The sequence below is a fragment of the Talpa occidentalis genome, unplaced genomic scaffold (genome assembly GCF_014898055.3).
Source record: "Talpa occidentalis isolate TD23 unplaced genomic scaffold, MPIMG_talOcc4v2.1 talOcc4.3, whole genome shotgun sequence".
In the NCBI taxonomy this organism is placed as follows: Eukaryota; Metazoa; Chordata; class Mammalia; order Eulipotyphla; family Talpidae; genus Talpa; species Talpa occidentalis.
In genome coordinates this window covers 145,936,401-145,952,234 of record NW_023603184.1, presented here as the reverse complement: position 1 = coordinate 145,952,234, position 15,834 = coordinate 145,936,401, and the positions used below count along the sequence as shown (strand labels likewise).

The window sequence follows — 15,834 nt, the reverse complement described above, 5'->3', positions numbered from 1 at the left end:
CTCCTCCACCCATCTTTAGGTCTTTTTGATAGCTTAATAATTGTTTTACCCCCTGATCTCTAGGTCTTAAAGCCAACATTCAAAAATTTGGACCCTTCATGGTATATTTTAGCCTTACCTCCAGGTCCATATTTTCCTCATGTTTCAACCCCAGGGAACAACTCAACGTTCCACTGTGACTTTCTCTTCTCTCCTCAGTGCCTGCTCACAGCTCTAGCTTTTTAAACTAGACATTTTCACCTTGCTCAAGGGTAAATTAAGTCACCTTTCCTTCTTTGTGTACCATACAGCTTTCTACCTCAGATCTCATTTAACATAATGCATGATAATTACTCATTTAAGGATCTCGGCCAGCTAAGCTGATTTTCTCAAAGAAATGTGAGAAGAGTAGAAATCTCTGGTTATGCCCCTTTGGTTGGAATGATCTGGTTCTATTTTGACTTTTAGAGAAGGTAAATTTCTCATTATTTTCTTCTTTCGATCAGCCAGAAAGCATAGACATAAAGGGCATGGGCTTGAGGTCAGACCTGTGTTTGAGTGCTGGTGGTGTCAGCTGTTGACTTTGTGTTGGCTTGTATTAACTTACTTTTGTTTCTCAGTTTCTCTGGAAGGTATTTCCAGTACCAAATTTGTAAGGTTGTTGTGAAGATGAAATGAAATACACTTGACCCAATAGATGGCAAGTCAGAATAAACATGACCCAAATCACACATTACTCTCATCACTTTAATCTTAATGGTCACTTTCAATCCTCTTTTTTTCCAGGAAATATTATTTTCGAGTATTACAAAATATAACTTGAGAATACTGTTTACTTGTGCATTATTTCATCAAATGGTTTTGGTGCCCCTCACTTGTATCAGTGGACCTTCATTCTCAGGTAACTTTGTCCCTTTCCCTGTACTCAGGGGCTTATTCTCTATTGCTGGAAACTTTTCTGATTAACTGGTTAAAAAAAAAAGATGACTTCCCCCAGTTTCCGTAATGTGAACGTTAATAAAACACATTGTGTTGTTCCATAACCGATAAAACTACTTAAGAGTGTAGCATTTTATTTTTATTTATTTTTAAAGGTTTATTTATATATACATGCAAGAGCTGACGTATCAGCCAGAGATGATGTGGGGGTGGGGAGTGGGGGGTGGGGGCGGGGCTTGGCAGGAAGGAGGGTGGTGGTAAGAGGATTCACCAGAGACAGAGTGGGGACTGACTGAAATACACTGCTGAGGGGAGCAGCGGGGAGACAGGAGGGTCTGCTGCCCTGTGTGGGTGAGCTCCCTGGCCGGGTCTACCTCCTGTTGCTGTGGCTGCTGAAAGCTTTACAGCGCTGAGACTTAACCCCTTGGGCCACCAGGGAATGGCCCCATTCCCATTTTAAAGAGTTTTGTTTGAAGTCCTTGCTATTGTGACTTAAGCCAGAATAACTTCTATTCAGTAAGTGTTTGGGGGTGGAAGTGGGGATGGGGATCAACTGAAAATAGGGCATGAAGGGTCTTTTTAGGGTGATGGAAATTTTCAAAAATTGGATTGTGGTAATGGTTGCACAACTCAGTAAATTTACTGGCATTGATTGACTTGCATGCTTAAAATGTGAACCCTGTGGTATTGAAATTATACCTCACTAAAACTTAAAGGAATGATTTGTTACAAACAGGTTGACTTCTGTTACATTTGTATAGAGTTGCTTTTAATACTGCCCTGCTATATCTGACTTATCTAAGGCCTAGTCACTTTCTTTTTCATTAAGTATATACAGTTGTTAACATCTGCAGTTCCAGATGCTTTTTACTTGCCTCTCTTCTCTTAAATCTCAAAAATTACCCATAAACAGGCTATTGGCTGGTAATGGTGCTGATGACCTCTGAAGATGCTGAGAGCTTTACTAAAGGTACTCTGGTAACTGCAGGTCAAAACAACCAGTAGACTTATATTCATTTGAATGACAGCTCCTTATGACACACAGTAGGCATTTAATAGCAGGAGGTGGCTGAAGTCTTCCAGCCTTGTTGGATGACTGTAGTCGGTCTTTGCTTTTCACAGTGAAAGCGGTAAGTCTCGCGCTGTCCTTTCCTGTCCTTGCTGTTTAGGGTCCAAGTGAAATGGCGTTGAGATGCTGTTTGAAGTGGTAAAACTTGGATGAATCCTGAAATTTAGACTGGCCTTTCATTTCATTCTTTAACAGAGTGTAGTTGTTCTCTCTGGGAGAGCACAGTCAGGAGAGCGCTTTTAAAAATACGCCTCTAGACTCTCTGAGCGTAGCGAGGGGCCAGGCATTCATATTTGACAAAGCCCCCCAGGCCAGTGTGAGGCTCACCCTTAGTTAAAAAACACTATAGTGAAACTCATTTTTAAAAACTATAGTGCTAAAAAGTAAAGATGAATATTAACAGTGGTTTTTATAGTAGTTTCCCTCAGTATATTATTTTGCTTTACCACAAGTATTCTTTTCAGTCTTTTGAATAAATGTGTACCACAATAACAATAATAGTCACTATGTAGTGAGCCCTTGCTATGTGATAGGCATTGTGTTAAGCAGTTTGCGTGGGTTTTCTCACTTAATTCTTATAAATATCCTGTGAGGTAAGCTCCTTTATCCCTATTTGTTAGACTGAAGCCCCAAGAACTGTATCTAGACAAGGTCATACGACTTGGTGATGGTCCGGTCAGGGTTGGAACTCAGCTAGAGGCATTTGACTCCAGAGCCCTCCTTTGTAACTCCTGAGCTACGGGGACCTCCTGTAGTCACTGCGTACAACAGGTAAATAACTCTCAGTGACGGCAGAAACGACTCCCTCAGACCCCCAGCCCTCTTCCTCAGAGACAGTGTTAACAAAGTCTATTTTACAAATCCTTCCATCAGCTTTCACTGCGTAGACAGTCTATAAAGTTTCACACGCAGCCCTTTGACTACACAGGCACACCGACCAGAGGGCTGTACTGTTTCCGCCCCGGACTGACCTTGCAGGAGATCTTTCCCTATCAGTAGATGCCCGTTTAACCTTCCTCTTTTCTCTTTCAACGTTTGCATAGTATTTCCTCCCTTTTTCTTCTTTCTAAAATTGACAGTAATTACATTAGTGATTTGAACTTTGTGATCAAGGTTTATGTGGTATCGAGGGTATGGCCACTGTAACAAAGAAGTAATCCTTTTCTGCTATCGTGGGGCAACCTATAACTCAAAAGAAAACCCATTTTCCTGTGAGAAGGCATTGAATCTCTTAATATCCAGTAATAACTTAGTTTTGGTTAATTTGTGTTCTCTTTGACATCAGTTTCTGTAACATCATACTATCAAACATTCTCTTCCCTCCTTAATAAAAGTAGATTAGAGACTTAAGAAAATTGATTAGAGACTTAAGAAAATTGCCAACGATTTGATTCATACAAACTATAATTCTTTTATGGGAGAAATATTGGCCTATTTTATCAGTTATGCTCATTTTCTTTGAGTAACAGCTGTGTTTTTTCTGTATGATGCTTTTCTTATAGAAAATAAGTACAAATTCATTAAGAACTGTGTTTTAAGCTAAATTGTTATACCTTTGAACAATGCTGGCAATTTCGTGTTGCTGTTCACTCTGTGAGGTGGGTGATACACTTTTCAGGAGAGGTAAATGAAATGTAGAGGTTAAGCTTCTTGTTCAGGGTCTTGGGCGGCACGGCTGGTGAAATCCCGGATATCTGGGGCCATTGCACAGTTCACCATGCTCTGCACGCCTTGCCCACCCTCCACCAGGACATTATGTATTCACAGTTCACTTTGCATTATTTGTTATTCACAGTCGCACCATGAAGCAGGCTTGACATTTGTTGTTTTTAGTTGTGTGGCGGAGGAATCAGGGTGTAGGCTATAGTTTGTACACAGGCAGACGTCTCTAATAGCTAGTCTTTCTCTCTCAGGCCGTGCTCTGACTTTAGTCGCGATACCGTTGTCAAAACAAGTACCCGAATGTGGAAACAGACAGATTTCTACTTGTGCTCTGTTTTCTTTGAATTGGGAGTTTCCTGGGTATCCTGAGAAATCTAAGCTCCTTGTGTGTGCTGGGTTCTGGACCACCTGCCTTGAATTTTGGTGTGTTGCTGACATTTTGTGATACGTCAGTCAGTCAGACATCACACGTTGAGGAGACAGTACCGCCTGGGTGGAGGCCGTGCAGTCCAGCTGTGTACATAAAATCCCCTTCATCTTTGTTGCCCCTCATTTCTTTTCTGTGTTGCACCATGTACGTCTGATTTTTTATTTTTCTCATTTTTTTTTCTTTTAGTGAATGGTAGTGTCTAGAAAGGGTATGTCCCTTCAAGAGAGAGGTGCCAATGTCCAACCGGCCTAATAACAATCCAGGGGGGTCACTGCGACGTTCACAGAGGAACACCGCCGGGGCCCAGCCACAGGACGACTCGCTAGGAGGAAGGTACGTATTTAATGATGATTTGAAAAAGAATTGGGAATGAGAGGAAATACTTTTAAAAACCTTGAATGGTTCTCTACAAATGGGTAATTTCACCCTAATATTTACACTCGATCTTAGCCAAAAGGCCGAGAAGCGATTTTTTTTACCCTAATGTTTGAGCCAAATGATAATACAAACCGGAATTTGTAACGATTCTTTAAGTACCCCCCAAAAATGGGAGGCTCAAAAAACCATTTGCAGTCATCAGCACTATCAGAAGTCTAACTTAGGGGTTGGTTAGCATGTGGTATGTCACATTTTGTTTGCCCTTTCTCTTCACTACCCTAGCCGCATACTGCAACACATCTTTCAGCCATTTGTGGTCCCTTTTTGTATGTCTTGACTTTAATTTATTTACCTATTGAAAGGAAACTTCATTTGTTTTAAGAACTTGAGCTTTGGTACCTTGCTTGTTTTGAGTTTTTCTTCTTTTTCCCCCCTTTTTTTTTTTTTAAATAGTGTAATGCCGATAGGCTGGTGGGACAGTCTTACTTGCATTTTCTTAGTGATCTGTTGTTCAGCTGGTCTTAGCTGGAGTAGTTGTCGAGGCAGTATAGTGTGAAGAATCAGATGCATCCTCTTGAATGTAAAATTCTGAGTCAGATTTAGCCAAGGACTGTCATTTTTATATGACACTGGGAACTTTACTAGTAAGGCCTACTTCTCTGATCCATAGACTAATCCTGTTTAGCTTGCAATAAATAGTGGCTAAATTCTACTATGATTACTGGATGCTGTATATCCTAGGCACTATTAATGTAGATATTGTCTGGTAAACTTGAAAACATTGAAAAGGTCAAATGTAAAGACTCAGTCGCACACATGTTGATGTCAGGCTGTCTTAGTGGTAAAGGCCTGTAGACTTAAGAAGCTCCCATGCAGTTTCTCTCTCTGCCATCCAGTCGTTATGTGTCTTTTCATTAGTTTTCAGAATATCTTGGTGCCATAGTCCACACACAAGCGGTACCTATTTCATGGGATTGAGTGTTAACATTAGTTTTGTAGTATGTTAAATTCTTAACACAATGCTTGGTACATAGTTCTGTCCCAAAATTCCTTTTTGCTTTTTTACATTGAATTATTCTTTGGAGCAGCCACACTTTATGTTGTTAACTTAAAAATACCATTTCCCCATTATAAAAATGTTACATGTTTAGAGAATTTTGAACATAGAGAGAAGAAGAAAGAAAAGCATTGTGATTTCACAATCCACTAATAAGCACTGTTAGCACTTGCTTATTGCTCCTTAGTCTTTTACTATGGCATGTGTGTGCACAGGGATATCTGCACGCCTGTGCACATAAGTAACCTGCACCTTCCAGACCACCACCACTTTACGTTATCTTTAGGCCGTGGCTCTTGACTGACAAACATTTTGGGTTGTCACCTAGCACATTGCTTCCAAAATCCAATCATGTTTCAGCACTATACTTTATTGTATTATGTATTTGAGAAATATGAGTAGGAACTAAATGGAAGTGGTTGATACTAGTGATTAAGATGCAGTAGTTTAAAATTTCAGCTACAATTGGTTTAAATAAAACTGTAATAAAGATGGAATGCAATCAGATTTGTAGAGTGGTAAATCTCTTGCAAGTAGCTCGTGCTTTAGGCCCTTGTATGCTTAATTTAGAAGAAAAAGAACAAAACTTTAAAATGTGTTTGGGATGGCAGAAAACATGCCAAATAATATAAAGCAAATGTAAATAGTGGTTTAATAGCTTTAATTCTCCCCTCTCTTTTAATAATGTAGCCCCATTTCAGCTCTCACTATTTCAATATTACATGTCTTCAGAAAACATTTCCCACAAGAGTAGTATACTACAGAGCTCATTTACCTTTTTTAAAAACTAGCCTCACCATGTCCTGTCTAAACTATGACTTGGCGTTTTTATGTTCTGTACCATAATTTAGTAATAACTTTGAAGATAGATTTTATTCATATTTTATATGGATAAGTATAATTTTGAATCAGGACATTGAAATTTAGAACTTTGTTTATTTTTTTAATTTATTTATTTTATACAAATGCTGGGTACAGTCAGAAGCGCGGGAGGGTGAGAGAATTCACCAAAGCCAGAGCGGGGAGCAGAGCAGGCAGAATGTTAAGTATACTGCTGAGGGGAGCAGCGGGCGTGGCAGGAGAGGTCTGCCCACCAAGTGGGACCCTCACCCGCGGCCGGGGATCGAACCGGCGCTTCAGAGGCTGCAGGCAGCCTCGCAACCCAGCGCTCAACCGCTGCGCCACCAGGGAGGCCCTGAAATTTAGAACTTTAGACTCCAAATCTTACCAGTTTGGTTAAGAATGTACATTTGTAGATACTTGCTCATCTGAATTTCATTTTGCCTTCTGAGACAGCTTGCCTTTTCTACTCGTGGTGGCATCTCAGAACTGGAAGGGGCCTTTTTAGCAAGCTCTGCACTGTCTCGTTGACACCCTGGTGGTGTGAGCTCTACTAGCCATGATCTAACCTCTGAGAAACCTCTGGTGGTCTCTGGGTGGGAGAGGATTGATTTCCTTAGGAGAGAGTAGTTACAACTTTTCCTTTTCTATAATTTCTATTATGTAGCTTTCCTAAGTAAAATGATGGCTTTGGCTGATTTGTGGCTTTTGTTTCTTTAAAAACAGTGACCTTGGTCTTGGAAAGGTGTTCCTAGTGATACAGGAATTCAAATAATGACAGTAAATAGCATCTATTATAACAGCATTAGTTGAGTGTTTTAATTGAAAACAATTTTATTTTATGTTTTTTTAAGGATTTATTTATGCATACAAGAGCTGGGGTATAGGCCAGAGGTGTGGGGCCTGGGGGTGGATGGCAGGGGAGAGGGTTTACCAGAGACAGTGGGCAGCAGAACAGGCAGATTGACTGAAATACACTGCTGAGGGGAGCAGCGGGTGAGACAGGAGAGGTCTGCTGCGCCATGTGGGTCAGCTCCCTGGCCCGGGATTGAACTCGTGCTGCAATGGCTGCGGATAGTTTCATAGTGCTGAGACTTGACCCCTGCGCCACCAGGGAAGCCTTGAAAACAATTTTAATACATAATCTATCAGTTGAGAGTCACAGCAACTGTGTGCCAGGTATATAGTTCCTGTTTTCCAAATGCATTAGTCTGTTCCCTTCTGTTCAGCTAGTGTCAGGACTTCTGTCCTCTTGACTCTAAAGTCACTGATTCCATTCATTATGCCAACTGCTTGATCCATATGATGAAGGACTTAGAGGAGGGCATGATATTAACCTAGTCTGTTCAGAATTTAAGTGGCAGTTTTTCCCTCCTATAATATAATTCGCTCATTTTTGATCCATTGTTTTCCCGTGAACTTGCATTAAGCTATATTTGTATAGCTTCCTTCCTGCCACTCCTGCCCTTTATTTTTTTTAAAGAAGCAAAGTTGTCATACATCCCTAAGATAAGAAGAATGTTGGTTCTCTGGGGTCTACTTCTCCTCATTATTCCCTCTCCACTTTTTCACCCATCCTTCATCTTTGTTCATAATGGACAACTTCTATTATTTTTCTCTTCCCCTTTCCTTGATAATTTTTCGGTCTGTAGCTGATCTGGTCCTTTCTTTTTTGTTTTCTTTTTCTTCAGGAAATCACTCCCTTCCACTGCTTCTCTGTTGGCTTGCTCTCAGGGATACTTCCTAGCCTTTCCCACCTCTAGCACAGGTGTTTGTAGGCTGCCCTCCCTTGTGGCCTTGCAGCAGCATTTTCATTCTATCACGTGCTTTTTCTTGTTTTTCTCAAATGGCAGGGGTGGGAGTGAATTCGGTTTTATAGCAACTTTGGTTAAGATTGCTGTCGTGATAGTTTCATTATCATTTTTGTTTTAAAAAATGTGAGAATAGAAAATTGGGAAGCTTCAGAAAAATTAAAGAAAATAAGATAATTTTCATTCAGTTGCCCAGAGATAACCATGGTTAATATTTCTAGTCCATTATTATTTTTTTGAAACTACCATTTCTTTCTTTCTTTTTTTTTTTTAAAGATTTTTATTTATTTGTTTGTTTGTTTATTTATTTATTTATACAAGCACTGGGTACAGTCAGAGCGCAGGAGGGTGAGAGAATTCACCGGAGCGGGGAGCAGAGCAGGCAGAAGGACCGAAGTACACTGCTGAGGGGAGCAGCGGGCGCCAGGAGAGGTCTGCGCGCCATGTGGGACCCTCCTCTGGTGGCCGGGGAGCAGCCGGGGATTGAACCGGCGCTGCAGAGGGTGCGGGCAGCTTCGCAACCCAGCGCTCAACTGCTGCGCCACTGGGGAGGCCCTCCATTATTTTTTTTGATGTGAAAACCTGTGATTTAAATTTGGACCTACCCACCCACCCTCTTTTGTTGTTGTGAAATACATTGCCTATGTTATGGAATGAATTTTAAGAACTAAAATTTATATATTTTAAATAAAGTAGTGGGCTTTTATTCTCACAAAGCTAAAGTATTGATTATAGATTTGCTGAACTCGGAGGTTAAGAAAATTTTGTCAAGTTAAATTTTTTTGGCTTTAAAACCTTCTTAGTCTTTCACTTATTCTATATATATAAATGTTGCTCTGCCTGGCGCATGTGAGTGTGATTCTGACTTTGTCAGTTAAATTCCTGAAATGGGTTTGTAAGACCCAGTGGTTTGAGTAATTAGAAAACTTTAAACAGACTAAGTTGTCTTTCAGAAAGATTGAACCACTTTATCTTTTTTTATTGCACTTAATTTGTACTCTTAACTGTGAGTGCCCGTTTCTTTAAATCCTAGCCTATATAGCATACTTTTTTTTTTTTTTTTTTTTAAGATTTGTTCATTTTATTCATACAAGCACTGGGTGTAGTCAGAAGCGCGGGAGGGCGAGAGAATTCACCAGAGCCAGAGTGGGGAACAGAACAGGCAGACCGACAAAATACACTTATAGCATACTATTTTTAATAAAAAGTTTGTGGGGAAAAGGAGGTCTTTGGTTACAATTATCATTTCTTTGGTTACTCTGGAGTTGAAGATCTTCCCACATAGTGCCCATTTTTATTTATTTTATGAGTTATTTATTAGTGCCCATTGTCTTGTTCTTTTATTGGAGTCCTTTATGGAAAGGGTATCAATGCATTAACATGGACAGATTCGTTTTGCTCATTTTATTACTTCTTATGGTTTGTTTTAATTTATAGAAGTTTTAAAAATTAGATAATGAAGTCTTACCAACTTTTTTGTACCTTTGCCTTTTCCATCTCAAGGATAAATTTCTCTTAGTTCTGTTGTGGTTCCATTGTTTTCTTTTTCATTTTTCTACACTGTCAAATTTTTTTAATGGTGTGAAGAAATGCTTGAATCCACATCTACTCCATCTCTCTCTTCCCATTAAAAATTTTGCCTGCAAAAGCTTTAATAATTATTGCTGATTGAATAAAAAACTCAGTTGTGAGACTCAGAAGTTATAGCTTTTTTTTAACATGGTCAGAGCAGGAACCTTTTTTTGCCATTATTGATTACACCAAAAAAAAAAATCTATTTCAAAGGAATGGGATATAGACAAGCACTAAAGGAACATAAACATCATCCTGAGATATGTCTGTGTCAACACTTTGATTTTTAGTTGTCTTTAAAATACGATTTACCATGATAACAACTCAAAGTTTTGAATGCTGCTTTTATACTCTGCTTTTTCTGAAGTCATTATGGTTTTTTGGTATTCGCTTACAAATGATCACATGCACTTAATGAATATACAGTTTTTTCTGTGAGTACTTTGCATTGTTTGTATAGTTAGCTAGGTGGTTGTAGTGGTAAGGTTTTTGGTTATGATTAAATGTTTGTATTGTAGACGTCTCATAGTCCTTAAGGGTATAGATTTCTGGGAGTGAAATTGCATGGCTTAAAGGAGGGTTTTTTGGTTTTCTTTTTTTTATGGTCAACTTGTTTCACATATTTTTTTCCTTTATTATCAGGCAAAGAAGTGGTTTTTTTCCTCATCTCTTACTTTTTGCATTTTTCTGCTAATATGATAAGGAAAAAGTTTCCCTTAATCTTACCTTTTCTATAGTAATGAAGTTAAACATTGGAAAACTAAGTTTGAATGAGACCTGTTTGAGAATCCTTTTTGATGTGAGTGTGCTAATAAGTTTGCCTGCGTTGTTAATTAATCTCCTTTTGTGCCACTGTACAGTGGAAACTGACCTTTTGGTTGGTGTTAAGTCCCCCTTGGAACAGTTATCCTCTTTTGCTGAAAGATCTCTCCTAGTTCTTCATCCAGGCACTTTAAATGGTAGTTACTTTTTTCCAGTGTGATCTTACTCTGCTCTGGGCTACCCACTGCCTAGCCTTTTGCCACAGCTGGGAGAATCTGCAGCCCTTCCCTTTACGAACTCAGTTACGGGACTGGAGTCATCAAAGGATCCAAGCTGGGAGAAGCCAGAAACTTTTTCCTCTTTGGTGGCAAAGGGAAAATGTGAATTTGAAATTGCCACCTGAGTGACTCCTGTTTTTATGGAAGATGGGCAGGCAGAGAAAAAGCAAGTATTTTAGAGAGTGTGTTTGTATTAAAGTTTTGACAGGTTTCAAGACCTTAATGTTTTAGAGCTGTGTGGGGTCTGCCTTCTCCAGACTTAATGATGTAGCTGCTGTTTTGATTCTGGGATATGCGTGTGTTATTTTATAAAGCCTCTTTTGGCTTCAGAGTTAAGAGTCTTGCCTTAATTCACTTGTAATACAAACTCAGTATAAGATTGTTTTCAACCATTTGTAGGACACTATGCTCTTGAGCAGGGTGCTAGGTGGTAGTCACAAAAATGAGAGTAGAGTAGCCTTTGTCACAAACCATTCCAACTGTGTATGGGGAACGGGCACAAGGGTGATTAGTCAGGTGAGGAACATTCCAGCAGCGGCCTCATGAATCTGGGTTCTGAATGCTGAGGAAGCAGGTGCAAAGCAGAGAGTACATGCCAATTGTATGTGTCTACTTGACACCTGGAATCGTTAGTTATTTCCAGAGTGTGGATTTTATTTCTAACTTTTCTGTGTCACTTATTACTTTGTAAGTTGGTGTTCCACAAATATTAGTGTGGGGTAGAAATAAGGAAACTATTTTCTTGGCGTTTTTAGGCATGGAATTGTGACTTCCTTTTACGGAAATAGTCATGGAAAGATTGTTGGAGTGAAGAAAGAGTGGAAATAGGGCCTGGTTAAAATGAGGTGGCGAGATATGCTGCACCGTCAGTGCCTAAATACCAGCAATGCAGACATAATGACACTCTCACCGCTAGAAAACTAGTCCATCCTGGGTCAGTAGCTGGTTTTGTTCCTTGCCTGCACATTCAGGTCTTTCGGACCCCTTGCTGGGCAGGAGGATCTGGGGAGCTGCCCTCTTTCTCTCCACGTGGCCCGAGAATCCCAGGAGTGGTTCATTTCCCCTCACAAGTCCCTTGACCAGAATGAGTTATGTGACTGCATGGTACGTATAACTGATTTAGCAAGTACCATCCTGGCCTGTGTCTGGAAAGAGGAAAAACAGTATTTGTAAACAGCATATTATAGCTACCACAGACTATTTAAAAATCATTTTCTATTCTCACTTACATATAAACAGCAGATCAGTTGTTTTCCTAAATTCTACCCAGTGCTAACTAGCCTTGGGCCTGTGTGTTCTCTTCGCTCTACTACTGAACCAGCGTGAGTGTCTTTTTAATAATTGTGTGTGCATCCTTTAGTCTCTTTATCCTGCCTTCTTAGTCAGCTGGAAATGGAAGCTTCTAGTCTTTTAAGGTGAGACTGTGTGTGATATGAAAATGACTTCATTGTTTCTTACAGTGAAATTGAAGCTACTTTTAAACCATTTATACTAGAGTTGGCGGGTAACTTGCAACTCGCTCCTTTCAGTAATGGTGCTCAGTCATGGTGGATCTTAACTGCTCTGAGTGCACACTGTGGGTTGCAGCTGCAGGACCTACCCATGTGTACTCACTCCACTTTCAGTGCTGCTTTGGTAATGCTGAGAAGGCTAGCCTGTCCCAAGATTCATGGTTTTGTGTTCAGTGGTGCCATGATGGCCTTGGTCTGAGGAGCATCAGAATATGAAATCTTTGACCTGTGGAGTCATGTCTTAGATGTTTTATAATTTTCTTTACAGTATCTATTTCCTGTGTTAATCGTCAGATATGAAGTTCTGTCCAAAAGTCATATCATAAGTATGTTGGAAACTTACATGATATCAGTTGCCTTACATTATTTCATACCCCTAAGAGTGTATGTATGGAGATTTTTCTGTCCCTCTGATTTTTCTGTCCCTCTGAGGGAAACTGGTTTTCCACACCACGTAAGTGCTCTCCCAGTCTCAGAATGCCTTTCTAAGAATCAGCGTAACTAAAAAAATGAATATATCCAAATGCTTCTTCTGTAATTGAACAGCAAGTTTTAGCATCACATATGGAAGGCTGTTTTTTCCCTAATACAGAAAGCAGGAGGGTAAAAGGAAATGGTGGTATTTTCTTCCATTTTCTCATATACTGTCTCCAAAGCCTTAGCCATTTACTTTGACCTACATACACCCGGGCAGAAATCCCAGCATGCGTAGGAAAACTTGAGTAACTGAAGATGCAGGCCTTTATTTTGACTATTGAGCCCTTAGATGTAGCTGCAGGGTTTCAGATTTAGGGGATCAGACACCTGAACTCGGCCTCACCTTCCTCGGCTTTGGGAAGTAGGGGGGAGTGGGAGTGTACTTTGGGCCAATCTCATCCTTTTTCACATCTTTAAAATGAAGGTAGACCCGCCATGGGTGTCCCTGGGGGATTAATTTGGATAATGTAGTTAATGAATTAATATACTACATAACCACATCTTGGAAAACATTCTGGGGTCATCTTAATAAGGTTTTAACCAGTGATTAATAAAAGCCAGTGTAGTTCGTGAAATACACTAACCTATCACTCATCACTAGTATGTGTTTACTTATCTTAGTGTTTACCCTTTCCACCCAGCTACTTTATTTGGGGGCACCATCTTTTCCCGTGGTTTTGACTACATTCAATCCCTCTGCTTTTTTCTTTCCTCAGTAATTTAAGTGTTGTAGTTTATTCACCATTGTCAGTGTGCCCAGATTGTTGAACATAGGAGAGTTTTGCTTTTGGCCCATTGCTTCTAACCTTGTCATCGCCTTACTACAAACTATTACTAAGGACACAGTCTAGATCCTTCTGAAAGACAATGCAGACTCTAGCCCGTGCTTTCAACCTCGTGTCCTAATGAATCTCTGTGCTCATGGAAATTCATTATCATTTATCAGACCCAGTGAAAGTTTCAAAATTTCCTGCCTCTGCTCTGCTTTCAATTGGAATGCTCTTCTTCCACAGCTTCTTATCCTTCAGAGTTTGGTTTAAATGCCTGTGATCTGGAGAGCCTGTAATACCTTTTTGTTGGGAACTTGACACAGCACCTGATAGATCGCTTTGTTTTGTGAGATTCTGACTCCTGAGGACAGGGACTGGACTGTGTGTTCACCCTGTTGAGACTCGCACCTTTTTAAGTGGGCTAAGCTAATGAATTTGTTGAAATGAAATAATGGTTTTCAGTGCTAGCAGATCTGCTGCTCATATTCTGTAATGTATGTCTATAATGTACAGTTTTTTACTATGATGTCCCTTTAGTATCTTGAAATAAATTAAAAGATATATAAAATACCCACAATTTAAAAGCACCAATGTAATGTACAAACATTTTACAAAGGTAAAAGTAAAACCTTGATAGGTATATGCCTGGGTATATGGCCATGGGGTGACAGTGTGTTTAGATGGTTGCATACATATTTGAATTCCCTGAGTGTGATCGCTGCAGCAGACTTGAATGCCATTTTAAAGCAGCATTTTCATTGTAGACTTTTTTAAAATGATGAGTGACTATTGGTAAAGTTGCAAAACCAAAATCTTTTGTTGATTCCCATGCCGTATTTCAAATTTTTCAGTGAGGTCTTCATGTATTACCAAGACGATTTGAAATAAATGGGGCAATTTTTTGTTGTCTGACTGTTCTCTATAATACATGACACCTTCAACCTGTAGTCCCTCGATAGTTGTAGGATTTCATATTTAGGTTGTTAAATGCTAATGGCACCCTCGTTTCCCTGTATGTTTCCATAATGTTCCCTAGGGAAGAGCCACTAATGTTTAAAAACTGATTTATAAGCTAAGTAAGGAGTTCTTTGTTCTGAATTACACAGAATTATTTGGGCTAGCAATTTGCCATAACATAGTCTACTATTAACCTCTGCTTTGTAACTGAAGTAGAGAAACAGTACATTTTTACAAAGAATATTAGTGAGGTTTTGTATGAAGCAGTGTAAGTCCCTTCCACTTTGGTTACTGAAAATCAATGACTTAAGGCATGCATTTTATGGCATTATAAACAAAAAATTGGAACTATAGTCTTACAGTTGTGTAAATACTTAAAAACAAAAATGTGTGTGTAGCCATACACACAAACAAATTTGGGCATTAATTAAGCTGTGAATCATTTATATTTGGTAACAGGTACATGGCAACAAGAGTTGCAAGTATGTCTTGCATAGCTATTAAGTCCAAACAAAATTTAAGAACCTGTAGTATAAGCATTTTAGCTAGTTATAACTAGCCATTTCCATTATTTTGCTTAACATTAAGACAAGAATGTTCTCTTTGATGCAAAGTTTGGCCTTTTAATTGTTGGGACTATGAAGGATTTCACTAAATAAGAGTAAAAATTAAAGCATCTAGAATGGACAGTTACTACGATTGGAATCCTGCTTTCTAGTTAATCCTGAAAGCACATAAACCTAGAGTTGATTATTATCTGTTCTGTTGGCACTTGGATTTCTTTATTGTGAATTGCCACATACATTTGGGAAATGATGCCAGTATAATGTGGAAGTAGTAGTGTTGATTCATAGAGAATTTTAGTATTAATACATGAACTGAAATAGGGATAGGCCTTTCAGATAGAGAAGGACTTGGTAACTATGAAGATCTTAGGAAAAACCTGAAAATCTTGCAGAGATCATTTAAAGAAATCATTCAGTACAAGAAATTGCTAGTTCACTGGCTTCCAGAACCACCACATTTTGCACTGTGTTAAACACTCAGGAAACTCAAACCATTTTATCCTTTATATACAAGAAAGAAAAGACAAAAAGGAGTCTTCCCTGGAATTGTAATTTTAGCTTTGTTGTAATTCCTCTTAAAACAAAATATATCTTTAAAAGGTTATCCTCAAAGGAGAAAGTACAAAAATAAGACTGCAGAGTGAACCCACTATAATTATTGGTGCAAGTATTAGTGGACCTTTAATCTTTAATTAAAATTGATTTTTTTTTTTTTTTTTTTTTTGGTTAGGACTCATAAGGCTTGAATTCTCTGTACCCACACTTATTTTCACCAT

The 15,834-nt window shown here is 39.1% G+C and overlaps 1 protein-coding gene across 15 annotated transcripts in view; it reads left to right on the top strand.

The window, feature by feature from the left end:
* The window catches only part of TRIP12 (thyroid hormone receptor interactor 12), a 136,549-nt gene that overhangs the window by 31,217 nt on the left and 89,498 nt on the right, over nucleotides 1-15,834 (top strand). For 14 of the 15 annotated variants that reach the window (XM_054700133.1, XM_054700137.1, XM_037524181.2 and 11 more), the window contains one exon: nucleotides 4,266-4,412. In XM_054700133.1, the coding sequence (XP_054556108.1) occupies nucleotides 4,315-4,412 (98 nt within the window). In that variant the 5' untranslated portion in view covers nucleotides 4,266-4,314. Of the gene's footprint in view, nucleotides 1-765; nucleotides 881-4,265; nucleotides 4,413-15,834 lie in introns of all 15 variants that reach the window. The other variant, XM_037524173.2, reaches the window with a different exon arrangement.